The 17,079-nt window shown below is 37.3% G+C and overlaps 1 protein-coding gene across 7 annotated transcripts in view; it reads right to left on the bottom strand.

The window, feature by feature from the left end:
* CCDC191 (coiled-coil domain containing 191) overlaps positions 1-17,079 on the bottom strand; it is an 88,965-nt gene that overhangs the window by 61,353 nt on the left and 10,533 nt on the right. For 6 of the 7 annotated variants that reach the window (XR_012378478.1, XM_073893543.1, XM_073893549.1 and 3 more), the window contains 4 exons: positions 13,399-13,542; positions 9,848-10,026; positions 8,084-8,307; positions 4,935-5,088 (listed from right to left, as the gene is read on the bottom strand). Coding sequence is in view for 6 of the 7 variants with exons in the window: in XM_073893543.1 (XP_073749644.1) it covers positions 4,935-5,088; positions 8,084-8,307; positions 9,848-10,026; positions 13,399-13,542 (701 nt within the window). In the remaining variant the exon portion in view is untranslated. The remainder of the gene's footprint in view (positions 1-4,934; positions 5,089-8,083; positions 8,308-9,847; positions 10,027-13,398; positions 13,543-17,079) is intronic. The other variant, XM_073893548.1, reaches the window with a different exon arrangement.

Raw genomic sequence — 17,079 nt, forward strand, 5'->3', positions numbered from 1 at the left:
CTGGTTTAGTTTGGGGTGGCCTTTTGGAAGCTGCTATGCCGTAAAAGCAACATTAACAATGATTCCTTTGGGTCACTATTATCTTACTCTCTAACAGAAAAACCCAACCAAACAAGCAAACCAAAACTTCCCGCACAGAATTAAGTTAGTATCAACTCATCTTTCATTGTTCTCTTCAACTTTCACAAGCAGCAAAGATCACAGACTTTCTTATCTTCTTAAGAAAACATAAAATGTATTTCAGAACAGGGTGAGAGTTAAGAAGGCCATTTCCCAAATAGTATAAGAGTTTCACAGTTAATCCCTTGTTGTTTCTGCTAATTAGCAATGATATGAGGATTGCTGTATCTCCCCAAGAGATTTCACAGCAAGATCAAAGAGAAAATAGGATGGAAAACGGAAGCAGAAAGTTTCTATACAGAAAGAGATGTTTTTGATATAACAAAAGAGACCAGGCAATGAAATATGTGGGGAAGATGCATGCACAGCACTGCACCTGAACCTCTGTTTGGATAAGAGGGCCGGCTCTATTTCTCTCAGAAAGTCTCCTATTGAATAACTGGACCCACATGTGATGTTAAAAGAGACTGTTTGGGGGAACAAATACAATCCAGAGTCAAAGCACAGAGAATTACAAAAATTAAAGGAGGTTGAACTGGAACTCCTCCTAGAAACAGATTCTTTAAAGTCTTCCTACAGATACTCCATATAGCTTGGTGTTGGGCTTGTGCCAGTGAACCATTTTGAGGGTGCTGACAAGAGTTTCCTGTTATCTAGCCACTCACTGCAAGCCAGCTAGGCATTTTCCCCCTTTTTATCCTGTGGTAATATTTAGGCTGCTGAGTGTTCAAGTTTCATTACCCAAGGGCAGCTTTAGGCTCCTTTAGAACCAGGCTAGGAATGTGGACTGGGGCCAAGGTAATGAGCCCGGGGGTCTGCTACTCCGTGGCATTTACCAGAGGACTGTCCTGTCTCCAGCCAAGTCTACGTAAAAGCCTGAGGAGTCTGGTAGGGGGATTTTCCCCATGTCTCAGTTATACTCATATATATGGGGGAAATAAAAATTACAGGTTCACTGGCCATGTTGCAAATAAATAACATAATCACACTGAAATGGAAGGGGAAGAACAGAACCTAACCTATAACCTAAGTAATAATATTCTGGCTGAATGCGACTGAAAATGAAAATAATGTACAAATATTGTACCCTGGTTAGAGAATTTGTTTACACAGCAGTATGGGTTAGCAATTCTGAAACTACTTTTATAGTATAGCAGGATTAAATAAGTAAATATATTTTGGGTAATGAGTGCCAGATTTCTCACTGCCAGAGAAATGAATCATAAATAAGCAAGGGGGAAAGGGTACACTGAAACGTGTGGTGCTGGATTAGGGTTGAAGGCATCATTATGAACTCATGATTATTTTAATAAACATATAGATAGTTATAGAAAGAAGTTATAAATAATGAAGAGCAAAGGATACCATGACCCCTGTGTTACCACACTGGAATTTGAGGTATCAGTATGAACTCACAGATTTTAATATGTCTACAGAGAGACAAACACAGAAATACATATAATGTGTATATATGTGTAGGTTAGTACACACACATTTCCCAGCTCTGTCTGCTGAGTAATGACACCCCAGTAGCAGTAACAGCACCCAGTATTCATATTTGGGTTTCTAAATACTATTCTCCAATAAAGAAACCAGAGTTCCATATAGAAGTGGTTGATTCCGGGGCTAGATCAGGGAAACTACAAGATGGGCCTGGAATGTCCTACAGTGCCAGAAAGAAAGGAAGTGCTCAAAAAAGGATGGAAGCATTTTGAAAGAACAAAGAAGTCAACCTGAAAGACTTCCCAATGGCCAAACTCAGAACAATTTGAGTAATAGAGTAAACAATAATAATCACCCACAAAATAAATACCCATGAGCCCATGCTGATAAAAGGACATAATTGAATAAATGAATAAATAAATGGGGAGAAAGGACAGGTTTTCTTTCTAGAAGAATTTCAATTAATAAATGGAGAAGAAATGAAATACATTTCATTTGTATCATAATGATGATACAAAATCATCATTAGACAAATACATTTAATGTTATAGGCAAGACCTACCAATGGATGTTAAAATTAATAAGTGAAAGTTTAAGGAGAAACAGGATATTTGCATAATTTTACTATATCTCCTCTAAAACATTCCAAAGGAGATATAGTAACTTTACACTACGGGGGCACCTGGGTGGCTCAGTCAGTTAAGCATCCAACTCTTGGTTTAGGCTCAGGTCATGATTTCAGGATTGTGAGATCGAGCCCTGCATCAGGCTCTGCACTGGGCATGGAGCCTGCTTGAGATTCTCTGTCTCCCTCTCCCTCTCCGCCCCCTTACTCTCGCTCATGCTTGATCTCTCTCAAAAAAATAAGAAAATAGGGCGCCTGGGTGGCTCTGACGGTTAAGCGTCTGCCTTGGCTCTGGTCATGATCCCAGGGTCCTGGAATGGAGTAGTACATTGGGCTCCTTACTCAGTGGGGAACCGGCTTCTCTATCGGCTTGCTGCTCTCTCTCTCTCTCTCTCTCTCTCTGAGAAATAAATAAAATCTTAAAAAAATAATAAATACAATAAAAAATAAAAGCAACTTTACAGAAACCCAGCATACTAACATTGTGTACCCCCAGCATGATCCTGAGAAGGGCACAGCATCACTTCTTGTAGTAAAGTTGCCAAAAATGCATAATCTCAATCTAAGCAGGAGAAAATATCAGAAAACCCAATGTTTTCAGAATGCTAAGAGACATTCTACAAAATACCTGATCAGTACCCTTAAAAAATTGTCAAGGCCATAAAAGATAAGGAAAGACTGAGGAGCTGTCATAAAGCTGGAAGAGGCAAAGGAGACATGACAGCTATATGAGACAGAATTATGGACTGAGTCCTAGATATATACTCCCAGGCATTCTTTTTTTTTTTTTTAATTTTTTAAATTTTATTATTCTTAGGCATTCTCTAATGTAGAATCATGGGCTAAGTACTGGAATAGAAAAAGGACATTAGTGGAAAAACTGGTGACATTCTAATAAGGTGTATAGTTTAGTTAATGGTATTTGATGGTATTGTACCAAGGTTAATTTCCTAGTTTTGATAATTATGCTACATTTACATAAGATGTTAACATTGGGGAAAGCTGCATGAAGGGAATTCAGGTATTCTGTGTCCTGTTTTGGCAATTTTTCTGTTCTAAAATTATTTCAAAATAAGAACTTAATATAGTATAGGTTTAGATCAAGCAGAATCTGTGAGGAGTGGAGATAATTTATTCATAATCTCACATTTTTAAGTTACACTGGTTGTTCTTTTTAAAACTGAGTAATCGGTTTTAGGTGGACCACTAATTTTGTAAAACTCTTCACAAGTGTCTAAAATCCATAGCTAGCCACTTCTACCTAAAACATGTATTATTTCTTCCTGTACAGTGAATTTAAAATTTAAGTTTCTAGAAAACACATGTCTTATTCATCTCTCATTGGATGGGTGACATAACATGGCACGTTTTCCTCACTCCTTCTCTAGATGGCCCCCTGAGTATTCATCTCCTTTCCCATTTTCCTTCAGAAATCTGAACTGTTATTCCAGGACACACGAATTCTATCTGTCTTCTGAAGGATACAACATCTGAGTCCTTGCCAATCTTTCTCAAAATGTTAATGTCAACTCTTAACATTTCCTCCTGCTAACTCTTCCCTCACTATTCCTAAAGCCAAAACTCTGACCAAAGCTTTTGTTGTTTTATATCTCAATAATTATGACTTCTTGCCCATCAGTCCAAAATACCTCTATCAAACATGTCTCTGTTTTTTTAAGATTTGAGAGGGAGAGCATGAGGGAGAGGGAGAAGCAGACTCCTCGCTGAGCAGGGAGCCTGACACGGGGCTCAATCCCAGGACCCTGAGATCATGACCTAAGCCAAAGGCAGACGCTTAAGCAACTGAGCCACCTAGGCGCCCCATGTCTCTTTTTATGTTGTTTAGATTACATTACTTTCTTGCTCATACCCCAGTTATCAATATTATATTCAAATTCCTGATACTGATTTCCAGGGCTTCTGTAAGTCTATCCTATATTTATCAAGCTCCCTCAATATCATCTTGACATTGTCTTTTCTCTTGTTAAATCTGTGCATTCCTGCATTCACTTCACTAACTTTCACTAAATTTCAGCGAAGCCTAAGGCTCTGGGTGGGTGTTACAAGAAATATAAAATATACTTATCTTTTCTCATCCAACCTTCTCACTTTAAATATCTTCCAACTAATCCCTTTTACCTGAAATGTTGTAAGTTTCAAATGCATACTGCTGTCAATCCCACTTCACTGAAAGAAACTTCTGCTTAAATGGCCTGGAAAGGATGCTCATTTGTCAATAAAAATAGACTAGTTTTTTTGTTGTTGTTTGGTTTTGTTTTTTACAAAAAGTAAAAGAGAAGGAGAAAAGAGTAAAATAAAATGCAGACCATGAAAAAGAGAAGTGTATCATTGCTTTAAGATCTTAGCTCCCAGAAGGCAAGTAACTTTTCTGAGTAATTCTTCTGAATAATCCAGAAGACTGTGGTAGCCAAGCTTTCAAAAACCTACCAGAGATCTACATTAGTAGTTACATGCTATTCTGAAAAGAGAAATTTAGGAAGCCACCCTGAATTCACACCAATTTCCCAAGATCACACAAAGTATCTATAAGAATAGCCCCTGGACAGCGGACTGGAGCACGACCCCATGCCCTAGGCCAGGTGGGCAGCATAGAACCAATGGTGTGGGCATTTTGGTATTTGTGATGAGGCTCAGTTGGGCTTAGTGTGACACTGGCCCATCTCTGATGGAGCCCTCTGTCATTTACACCACAGAATGCTGAAAAAAGAGAAGTTATAATTCCCACCTGATGATTTTCCTTGAAAGTTTGGATTAATAACTCTCTCAGTTTCTTTTTTCTTTCTTTTGCCATTTTTTCTTCACCCAGAAGAATATAATCACTCTGAACCATGCCTTTTTCTGTATTTTTGGGAGAATTTTCTTCCTGCTTTTTTCTCTCTCTGTTAACAATTTTAAAAAATACATGTATGAACAACATAATTAATGATGGGTAATTACAACCTACTATAGAGGAATGAACACTGAATTTTCCATGAGAAGACAGATTTTTATTTATTTATTTTTTATTTTTTTAAAAGATTTTATTTATTTATTTGACAGAGAGAGACAGAGCACGAGAGGGAACACAAGCAGGGAGAGTGGGAGAGGGAGAAGCAGGCTTCCCGCGGAGCAGAGAGTCCGATGTAGGGCTTGATCCCAGGACCCTGGGATCATGACCTGAGCCAAAGGCAGACGCTTAACGACTGAGCCACCCAGGCGCCCCCAGAAGACAGATTTTTAGATTTGGTTCTAAAACTACATTGTAGGGTGATTTTTTTTTTAAACCTTAGTTTACTCCTTTATAAAATATAGATTAAATGAGACTGTTACACTCTGAAAAGTAGAAAGCCCTATAAATATTTTGGTAAAGTATTTTTATTGAGTTTATCATCAAGGGATACTTTGATCAAAATTTGAGAGTTAACAATATGTTAAGCTCTCTCTTTTCTTCTAAGGGAGAGACAAAAAGAAAAGGACCCTCAGGTAAGAGAGGGATGAGATTTTTACCCCAAGGCTTTTACAAGGCTTCTAGGGAAAAAAATAATAAAAGAATCAGGTATTCTTATATAACGAGTGAAATTTATATTAATTCTAAAATAGCTGAAAAGAGAAAAAATAGAACAATAAGGAAAAAACTTTCAGGCAAGTGACAGGGGAATCGCTCTGTAAATTTGTTGCTCATCTCTCTGGTCATCCGCTGTCTCACCCATATATCCTTTCTCATCCAGGTCATCCCTCTTCCACATACCCATTCAAGCAAGTTCACAGTCACTGCCTTCTTACTGGAGTGTACTAAAGTATATGTATGTGTATGTGTGGAAGGTATATATACTACCAGTGACACAGTAGAAATAGTCAGGAATCAGGATTCATGGGCTCTGGCCACAAACCAGCTGTGAAAACTCACACAAGTCACCTTATCTTTCTGAATTTGACTTTATAGTTGTGGAAACTCAAGTTGAGAGGGATGCCAGGATACTCTATAGACATTCTCATTAATTCTCATATACATACAGAGGACACAGTGTTATATCTTATTATTGGTGATGTTAACCATCACTTGGCTAAGGGGACCTCTCCAGTATGAAGTTGCCATTTTTGCCTTAATTAATTAATAATTAATAAATCTCTTAGAGGAGATATTTTGAAACTATGCAATAAAGCAGATTTAGGATAGCTTACAAATAAATTAAAAACTCTATCAATAATAAAATTTTACTGACTCTATCCAAATGCCATAACAGTGTTATGTTAGACAGTTATAGGCCGACCACAGTGGCCATTTAAAGAAATACAGTTCTAATACCATGGATCTGACTTTCAAATAACATTAAAATATGTATCTGTTATAAAAGGGATAGCCGCTTATTGTGAAAAATTGGATATAAAAGCCATCCATATTTCCACCCAGAAAAAAACATTGACAACATGTCAGTGCTGCCTCACTGTATAACCATTTTCATTAATTTCTCCAGTATTTATTAATGCCCATTATAAATATATAATATTATTTATATTATCTTTGTGCACAAATCTTTGGATTTCTGATCATTTTCTTAGGGGTGTTTTCCTAACACTGGAATTTCCAGGTCAAGTGGTAATACCATTTTTATGGCTCCTGTTTATTGCCAAATTGCCTTCTGGAACATTTAAATCAGTTCATCTGCTAGCAGTATAGCATGTTACCTGAATCACTGTAACCATGGATAAGATTTTAATGAGTGGTCAGTGAGCATCTGTTGAGTGCCCACTATGAACAGAGCGTCCTGCTCCCATCAAATGTTACTTGTTTTCACAATTTATTTTAAGTCAGCCTAGATTTTTCAGGGTTTAAAAGCAATCTAAAAGTAAGGTTGACCTTAGCAAGAACTCACTAAAAACTGGTGATTGCTTTCTAAAGGGAATGGTGTCTGGAGGAGGCCTGAGGCTGGCACTTGAAAGAGCAAAGCACTCGTCCACTGCCGAGCTGTTTTAAATTGGGTAGAATAAGAGCAATCAGGAACACAGGGGGAAAAGCTGTGTAGGCTGATGGGGGCAGGAGGGATTATCGAATAGGTCTTACAGGCCTCCGAGTATGAGTATTCAGTCACTTCAGGCACGTTACTCCAAGGCTTTTTGCAGTTCATGCATCAGTGCTGTTTCTCAGAATGAATACATTAGTTATTTCACTTAGAAGCTCATTTTCTGCATGAGGATATATAACAGTACTACATCCTGTGAGGACTATTTTGATTTTCCTGTTAGGTCAAATATTCCTGTTTTTATCAGTGGTTGGAAGGCAATGATGACTCTGTATGATTATCAGAAGATAAGACACTCACACCCTTCACATAGGCTGAGGCACAATTAGCAAACAATTTTAACAATGTTCAGGTAACCAAAGAAATGCAAACTAACCAACATAATACCTATTAAAAGTGCAAAAGTATTGAAAATGATATTTCTTCCTAATGCTAAAAAGTGTGGTAACCTCGTCCACTGCCAGCAATGGTGTAAGTACAACCCATTTAGAAAGCAATTTGCCAATGTTTCAAGAGTCATCAAAGGCCTATACCATTTAACTCAGTAATTACATGCCTAAGAATGTAGAAAGCTCTATGCTTAAGGGAGCTCACTGCATTATTATATGGTGAAAAACCTGAAATAGTTGAAATGCTTATCAGATGGGGGGGAAGCTCATTACATAAATTACGGTCTAGGAACTCAATGGAGTAATAATATACAGACCTCAGGACTCTGGGCAATGTGTTAACTAAAACAAGCAAAATAAATGTACTTTATGGTTGCAATTAAGTATGTAAAGGGACAAGACCCAGAGGAAACAGAAAAACTTAAACTTCCAAAATGACTGCTTAGACAAAAAAAACTTCACACCGCTCACCACGGCTGGCTTACATTTTCCATGCTTCTTCCACAGTTCGTCTCCTCTCAATTATCTCCCTCCGCAGCTTTACCATCTCCCTTTGAATCTCCTCCTCCTCTTTCTTGGCCTCCAGAGCCTTCTTTTTCTTCTCTTCCTGCACCAAATACTGAGCCTCTAAGAAGACCGATTTTTTCAGGGCCTTTTCCATTCTCTGGCGCTCCAGTTCTTTCTCATGTCTCATGCGATTTTCTTTTACCTTAAAGAGAACACAGTGAGGGTGGAATGCAGCCTTTCAAGTAGAAAAGGATACACAAAAGCTTAGAATACATTTTCAAGTTCACAATATGCCCAGTTTGAAACATTCTGGCCCAGAAGCTCACTGTTCACTGGAAGAATAGGAAGACTTCATTTGTTTACTTGGGTAAGAGCCAATACAAAAGTCTAGATGAAGTCAGGTCAGAGGACTCCCAGCACTCTGGGAATGATCTGCACCATGGAAAGTTGAAAATTTACTGGGTCAGATGCCAAGTTCTGGATTCTTACTTAGTAATGATATCCCACCCCTAAAATTTTCCAAGGTGTATACTTCAGCTGTTTATTTAGGCCCTCTGTGCACGCCATTTAGGAAAGAATATGGATATAGTGGGGAGGCTACATCGTGAAAGATACAACAGTGATTTACTGCCTGAGGAACACAACACTATTCACTTTGATCATTATTTAAATGTATCAATGATTCTGGCTCATATTTAGAAATCAAAACCACGATATTCTGAATAAGCACAATCAATTTTTCAATAATTTATCTTTTTCATAATAAAGCCTAAGTCTTTATTTAAGCTTATTAAATGTGCTACACAAACCCATTAATTCTCTAGAGGCTCTTCTAGCAATGAATTAAGGAGTGCTCCTCTACCTCCCTCTTCACTGACCTTGTCTTATTCTTTACTTATAAGACTTCTAGATATTGGCAATCTCTTATTGAACCTTCTCTCCTCCCTTTTATCAAACCCAAACTAGGATCATACTTCTACCCCTTTTTCTAACATCCTTAGTGCTGATTAGGCACACCTTAATGCTTTAAAGGAATCAGAAATTCAGGGTTATAAAAAGGGTTACAGGGTTAAAAAAATTTCTATTCAGGGTTATAAAAAATGTCTATACAATGTATAGACATTCATTCTAGTTCAGTCTTAGTTCTGGACATGTGGAAAAGACTTGGTCATTCTGATTTCCTGAAGCTCCCCTACAAAGAATTGAGACGCATCTTTTTCCTATAACCCACTATTTATTCCCTTTGAAGAAAGGAAAGTTCCCATATGCCTTTCTAATTCAAAACAGCTGAACTAGATTTAATTCAGATCTGTCCTCCCTTTCAAATTATAATCACAAAATGAGTGAATTTTTCAGTTGTCTGGAAAAGAATTATCATTATAACATTCACTAGAATATTCATGATATTAATATTTTGATGTCACAGTTCAAAAATCAAATTCAAGCAAAACCAATCTACATATTTATAATAGTACCATATACAAACTAATATAGTTCACCACTCCATTGTTCAAAATCAATTATTCCTTTTTTTGGTTTTTTTAAATAAACTGTTTCCTGTCCTCAGTTTATGAGCATTATTTTTCTTCTGAAGTTCTTATATTTTATTTTTATTCTTTCTAACCAAACCACAGATGGCACTCTTTTTCATAATAAAGCCTAAGTCTTTATTTAAGCTTATTAAATGTGCTACACAAAGATTGCTTCCTGTTACCCATTTTAATTTTGTTTTTCCCTCCCACCTGCTTATGTCTCATCTCCATGGTAAGACGAGGATCCTTCTGCTGCTGCTTGTCTTGGTTTCCATTCATTCCAAGATCTTCCAACATTCCAGAATCCACCACTTTTTTATGGAGCAGATGGTCTATAAATTTTTGAACGGTGGTACTTTCCTCTTCTTCCTCCAAATAGCCACACAACTCTGGGGGAGACAGAGCAACAACAAAAAGAGGGAAAATTAAAAAAAAATTTAGTACAATTTCCATATTTATATAAATAATCTTGGTACAATAAAAATACTAAGCTGTGAGTGTTCAATAAATAGTAACTGATAATGCCAATTGGATGAGTATAGCCCTCAGCAATTAACTACCTTCAACTGAGAGGAAAGAAAATTCCACTCATGAGGAATTATCATCACCCAAGTCACGAAAGACTCCTTCACTGCCAAATGTAAAAGATACTACTTCAGTCTAAACATCCTTGAAGACTCCATTGTTTTTTTTAAATGGCTTTATTGAGGTATAACTGACATACAATACACTGTAAATATTTAAAGTCTACCATAAGTTTTGACATACACATCTACCAGTAAAACCATCACTATAATCAAGATAAAGAACATGTCTGTCAGCTCCAAAAGGGTCCTCAAGCTGATTTGCAATCTCTTCCTCCCACTCCTCCCCATGTTCCTGGTCTTATCCCAGGCAACCACAGACCTGCTTTCTCTCAGGATAAATTAATTTACATTTTCTAGAATTTCTTATCAATTAAATCATACACTATGTACTCTTTTTTTGGTCAGGCTTCTTTTACTCAGCGTAATTATTTCTGAGATTCATCATGTTGTTATATCAACAGTTTATCACTTTTTATTGCTGATTAGTGTTCCACTGTATGGGTATACCATAATTTGTTCATTCATTCATGGACAGACATTTGGGCTGTTTCCAGATTTTGGCTATGACAAATAAAGTTGTTATAAACATTTGTGTACAAGTTTTTGTATGAACATATGCTTTCTTTTCTCTTGGAAAAATGCCTAGGAGTGGAATGGCTTGATCTTAGAAGTATCTGTTTAACTTTTTAAAAAACTGTCAAACAGTTTTCCAAAGTGGTCACAAAATTTTATATTCTCACCAGCAGTATTGGAGTGTTCTGGTTCCTCTACATCCTCACCAATACTTAGTATGGTCAGTCTTTGGATATAAGCCATTTTGATAGGTATGTAGTGGTTACTCAAGGTAGTTTTAATTTGCGTTTTCTCAATGACTAATGATAGGAACATCTTCCTTGTTGATGTTCTGTTTAGTTCCATACATCATTGAAAATGGGGCATAAGGTCTCCAAATAATTTGGAGAATTGTACAATTACCTATTTCTCCCTTCGACTTTGTCAGTTTTTGCTTCATGTATTTTAGGGCTTTTTTCTTTTTTTAAAGATTTTATTTATTTGAGAGAGAGAGAGAGAGAGAACATGAGCAGGGGGAGGGGCAGAGAGAGAGAAGCAGCCTCATCGTTGAGCAGGGAGCCCGATGCAGTGCTTGATCCCAGGACCCCAAAATCGTGACCCGAGTTGAAGGCAGATGCTTACCCAACTGAGCCACCCAGGTGCCCCTGTTTTGGGGCTCTTTTGTTAGGTGTACGTATGTTTATACTTGTTATGTTTTCTTGATGGCTGACCCTTTATCATTATAAAATGCCCTTCTTGGTCCCTAGTAACAATTTTTTATGTTACAGTCTATTTTTTTCCTGAATTAGTAAGCTGCTCTCACTTTCTTTTGGTTACTGATTGCATGGTATAGCTTTTCCCATCTTTTTACTTTCAATCTATTTGTGTCTTTGAATCTAAATTGTGTCTCCTGTGGATAGCATATAATTATGTCATATTTTAAAAATCATTCTGCCAATCTTTGTCTTTTAATTGGACTATTTAATCCATTTACATTAGATGTAATTCCTGATAACGTATAGCTTATGTTTGTCATTTTGGTATTTGTTTTCTGTATGTCTTCTGTAAATGCCCTTTGTCAGGTTGAGAAATTTACCTTCTGTTACTAGTTTGCTGAGCATTTTTATCAGGAATGGATGTCAGATTTTGTCAAGTACTTTTTCTGAGTCTATTGAGATAATCCCATTAATCAGTATTTTTGGTAAACATCCTTTTTAAATGGCTACATAATAGGAATGTTGCAATCAAAAAAAAAAAGGAAATAAAACAAAAAACTCTACAAGCATAAGATGAATGAGGCCTGGTATGATACTAGATGATAACTGCCAATCTAAGTAAAGAAATATAACTAGATCTAGGGCGCCTGGGTGGCTCAGTTGGTTGAGCGACTGCCTTCGGCTCAGGTCATGATCCTGGAGTCCCGGGATCGAGTCCCACATCGGGCTCCCTGCTCAGCAGGGAGTCTGCTTCTCCCTCTGACCCTTTCCCCTCTCATGCTCTCTCTCTATCTCATTCTCTCTCTCAAATAAATAAATAACTAGATCTATTAGCACCATATAAAAGGAGTCATAGTTTCACTATATTCTGTATATGTTTCAGAATAAATATGAAGTATGGAAATGCCTCACTTTAATAATGACATTAATAAATTAGAAAACATCCAGAAGGAGGCAACCAGCATGATAAGATTTAGAAACAATGTGATATAAAGAACTACTGTGAGAATTGGTATATTTAAGCTAGGAACACTGAAGTATATGAGATCAGATATGATTATATCACGTGCAAAAAACAATAATACAACTTTTCTTGGGAAAGGGAACATGGTATTATTTTCTCTTATACTAAAGGGTTACAGAGGTCAAACTCCTAATTCTCCTGAGAGAAAAATATATGAGGATTAGAGCCCCACAACAAGTGAATGGGCTCCTCCTATCCTGGGAGATGTGCTGGCAGAGAGTATATCACCCCATGTGAGGGATACTATAGAAGGATCTCTCTCAGAGGGGATGAAGCGGGGAGATCAGACTAGGTGATCTGGAAGGATTTCTCTAACTTTAAGAGCTCATGACTTTGTGATTCCTGGGCTGGGGATTTTGTAGATTTCTGTAGAGTCCTAAACAAGGGGAATGCTGCCAGGTGAGATTACCAAGGGTGTGTGAGTCACACATGAGGAGCTGCTGCCCACCACCATCACCAGGCCTATCTTTATGCTGAGGAAAAAAAATGCCAAATTCTGAGTACATGCGAGGAACCCTCACTCACTAGTTGTGTGTACAAGTAGTAAACTCTTTTACAAATATAAAATGTTTAAATGTAGCCCCATCAAAGTAAAGAGTCATCCAATAATATATGGGAAGAGACACTCAAAGAGCATTAATTGCTATTATAATCATAAGAAGAATTACAAATAGAATATTTTAGTTTAAAAAACACCATGAACATACTGAGGATACAGATAAGTAATTTAAATTGAACCAAGAAAAATTAAAGCCAATTATAAAACTAAGCAAATCACAGAAAAGTCAAATAATATATCATTTATTATTTAAAATAATTAAAAAGACTTTTTAGATACATTCATTAGATGTTAAAGCTTAGAACAATCAGACAAGTTCTTACCATCAAACTTGCCATATTTCAAATGATCACTGGCTTCTGGCACAGGAAAGATATTTGACACAGTGTCTTCAGCACCATCTTCACCATCACTTGCTAGTTCTTGCTTAAGTTTGGTGTCTAACCAGTCATTGACTAGCTCCTGAGCTATCAATAAAACAAAAAAATCTTTTTAATATTCCTATTACTTCAGAGACTTTCTTCATTCACTGTTTTCATTCATTCAGTAAATACTGAGCATCTATCATGTGTCAGGTACTGTGTTAGATGCTGGGAAAAGAGCAACAAATACGACAAATAAAACTTATCACCAACGAAGTTTACATTCTAATTGGAGAAGAGAGACAATAAATAAGTAAATCTGAAAAACAGAGCAGGAAAAGGAGAAATGGTGTGTAAGAAATGGAAGGCAGGTATTGATAGTTTTAAATTTGGGGTTCAAAGAAGGCCTCACTGAGAAGACATTTGGGCAAAGAAGGGAAGAAAATGAGGGAGTGAGCCATATGGTTATTCCATGCAGAGGGAAAGCATTTGCAAAGATCCTAAGGAAGAGAATGTCCAGAGTGTTGGAGAAGTAGAAAGGAGGCAGTGTGGCTAGAAAGGAGTGAGTTAAGGGGGAATAACAGGAGATATAGTAAAGAGGTAATGTGGGGATCAGATTTAGAGCAGTGGTTCTAGATCAGGGATGATCTTGCCCCCCAGTGGACACCTGGCAATGTCTGGAGCCATTTTTGGTTATCATAACAGGGATAAATGATACTAGCATCTGAAAGGCAGAGGGCAGATATGTGGCTAAACATCCAACAATGCATGGAACAGCCCCCACCCCAAAGATAATTATCTGTTATATCATCAACAGTGCTGAGGTTGAAAATCCCTTGCACAGAAGCAGGGGACACCAACTGGGAGGCAAATGCAATAATCCAGGAAAGAAGTGATAGTAGCCTGGACCTGGAGAGGAAGTATTAAAAATCGTCCAGTTTTAGAAAGTATTGTTTTGAGATGCAACTGACGGATTTGCTGATGTAGTGGATATGGGAAATCAAAGACGTCTACAAGGTTTCTGGCCTAAGCAACTGCAAAAATGGAGATGCCATTTACTGAGACAGGGAAGGCCGAGGGAGAAGCAGGTCAGCAGGGAAGATCAGGAACTCAGTTTTAGACTAGTTAGTTGGGTTTGAAATCCTTAGGAGACATAAAAATAAGAATGTCAAACAGGTATTGGCTATACCACTCTGGATTTCTGGGGAGAGGTCCAAGCTCAAGAAATAAATGTGGGTGTCGTCAGCATATGGATAAAACTTAAAGCCACAGAAGTGCGTGAGAGCACCAAAAGAGGAAGATGGATAGAGAACTGGTTCCAGCAATAAGTCCTGAAGAACTCCGGTATTAGGGGTTGAAGAGATAAAGCAGAACTGGAAAAGCAAACTAGGAAGGAGAGGCCATTGAGGTAGGAGAAAAATCAAAACAGTGTGATTTCCTGGAAGCCAACTTCTATTTGAATTTCTTTCTTGGTGATATTCAGAAAATCTTAAATATATAGGTATGAGAGAAAATGTCTACTTTAGCAATACCTTCATCACTATCATCATTATCAAACAGCTCTATGGGTAGGGCATAGGGGTTTCAAAGAATAAAAGTATATATTTCAGCACTATCTTCATCACTGTTACCATGATCATATAGCTCTGAGGGAATGGAATGTTTCTTACATTAAATGAGGCCAAAAGGCATTTAAAATAGACAGGAATGAGGGACATATAAAATAGAAAACAATGAATCAAGATAGTAGAAATCAAGTGTAAAAAGTATACTAGCAATAAATATTATTGGCTTTCAGAGGAAGGTAGAGAAAGGGGACAGATATTTACTGATTAACCCTGTGCACAATAAGTCAGACATTTATATGTATAATAATTTATATGGAGACTAATTCAGATCTACTCAATGCCATTCATTAGTAAAGAGGGGTTTGCTATGAAGTGCCCCAAAAGCACAAAGAAAGCGAACTACCCTTGGAGAGTTCAACTGCAGGAACATCTCCTGTTGGATCAGAGGCTCTAAGGCTACATTAAGGCAGAGTTTCTCAAAATATGTTCCTCAGAACACTGGTTCTTACTGAATATTAACAGATGATTGATGAGAGGAGAAAAGGGATATAAACCTTTGAAAACCATGTTCTGTTCATACACTAGTACTTTCTAATGTGTATCACTAACTCTTCAGGATAAGAATATGGATTTCAGGCTAAAAGGAGTTTCCAGGTATAGGAAGCTTGGGATTTGGGGTAAGTAAACATTATTTTTTAGACAGCATGACTTCTCAGAAACTTTAAGAGGCTAAAGTATATTGTGTATTCCCAACAGTGGGCTGGGAGATGGGGTGGGCAAGACATAGCCTTGCCAATTTCTGAACCAATCTCTTTTTTCCATCTCCAGTTCTACCAACCACCCAAGACCAAGGGCCTTTACTGCTCACCCAGACCACTGCATCAGCCTCTCACAGATCTCCCTCTTCCCTCCTTTTCTCCCCTATAATCCACTTTTCATATATTTAAAATATTGATCTGTTGTACCTCTGCTTAAAACCCTTCAATGATGTCTCATCATACTCAGAATAAAATCTAAATTCTTTTACCAGGCCTATAGGCCCTATGTACTAGGTCTTCTGCTCACTCCTGCAAGCTCATATCCATTGGGATGTTCCAGCCACACTGGTCTTCCTTCAGTTCCTCAAACACACCAAGCTTGTCTGTACTTTAACTCTTGATGCTACCTTTCCCTCTGTCTAGGATGCCCCTCCTCCATTACTGCTTAGCTGGCTCCTTCTTATTATTCAGGTCCAAACTTGAATGATTTATCACTACCTAATAATTTTAAGTTTCCTTTATTCTCACACTAGCATGTATACCCCATGAAAGCAACAGCTTTGCCTCACTTGTTCAAAATTTTAGGTTCCTCCAGTACCTAAAATCGTACCTGGCACAGAGTGATAATTTTAATATATATAATAGATTATATTATAAACATGTAAGTTTTTATCATATACTTATAAACATAAAAAATTATATATATATATTTTGAATAAAGACATGCTATGAATAAAGAGACATTTAATGGAATAAGTTAATGGAATAAAAAGAGACAATCATCCAAATGGAAGCTGGCTTCCAGGACATGGCCACTCTGACTTTCTTCCTACCTCCGTGGCTTCTCCTTTCCAGTCTTTGCTGGTTCCTCCTGATCTATTCATCCCTAAATGCTGGAGTTCCCAAGAGCAACAGAAACTAAAATACTAAATTCCAGAGGAGTAAATGTTTGGGGGAGGTAGGAAGGTTAGATCAATCTTAGACTCTCTTCATAAAGAATAAAGTGGATTTACAAACTAATGGTCAAATGATCTCATAATACTAGATCAAGTGATCATATTGCCCTCCATGTCACAGGAGGGATACCTTATAACACTCACTAGTTAGTTGCATCATATCAACCTGCCTCTTGATGTGGTTCCATTTCAGGAGACAGAATGAGCCTTAAATATAGCCTTACCTGTAATATTGGGAGTTCACTCCAGGATAGATTAGTTTCAGAGAGGTGGAAAAACATGAAACTTAAGCGCAAGAGAAAGAAAAATTTCCATTCTGTACTTTGAAATGCATTACAGGTTATGCTTTAATAAGCTGTA

Source organism: Callorhinus ursinus, unplaced genomic scaffold, assembly GCF_003265705.2.
Source record: "Callorhinus ursinus isolate GAN/ISIS: 27379988/994484 unplaced genomic scaffold, GSC_fseal_2.0 scaffold1, whole genome shotgun sequence".
Taxonomy (NCBI): domain Eukaryota; kingdom Metazoa; phylum Chordata; class Mammalia; order Carnivora; family Otariidae; genus Callorhinus; species Callorhinus ursinus.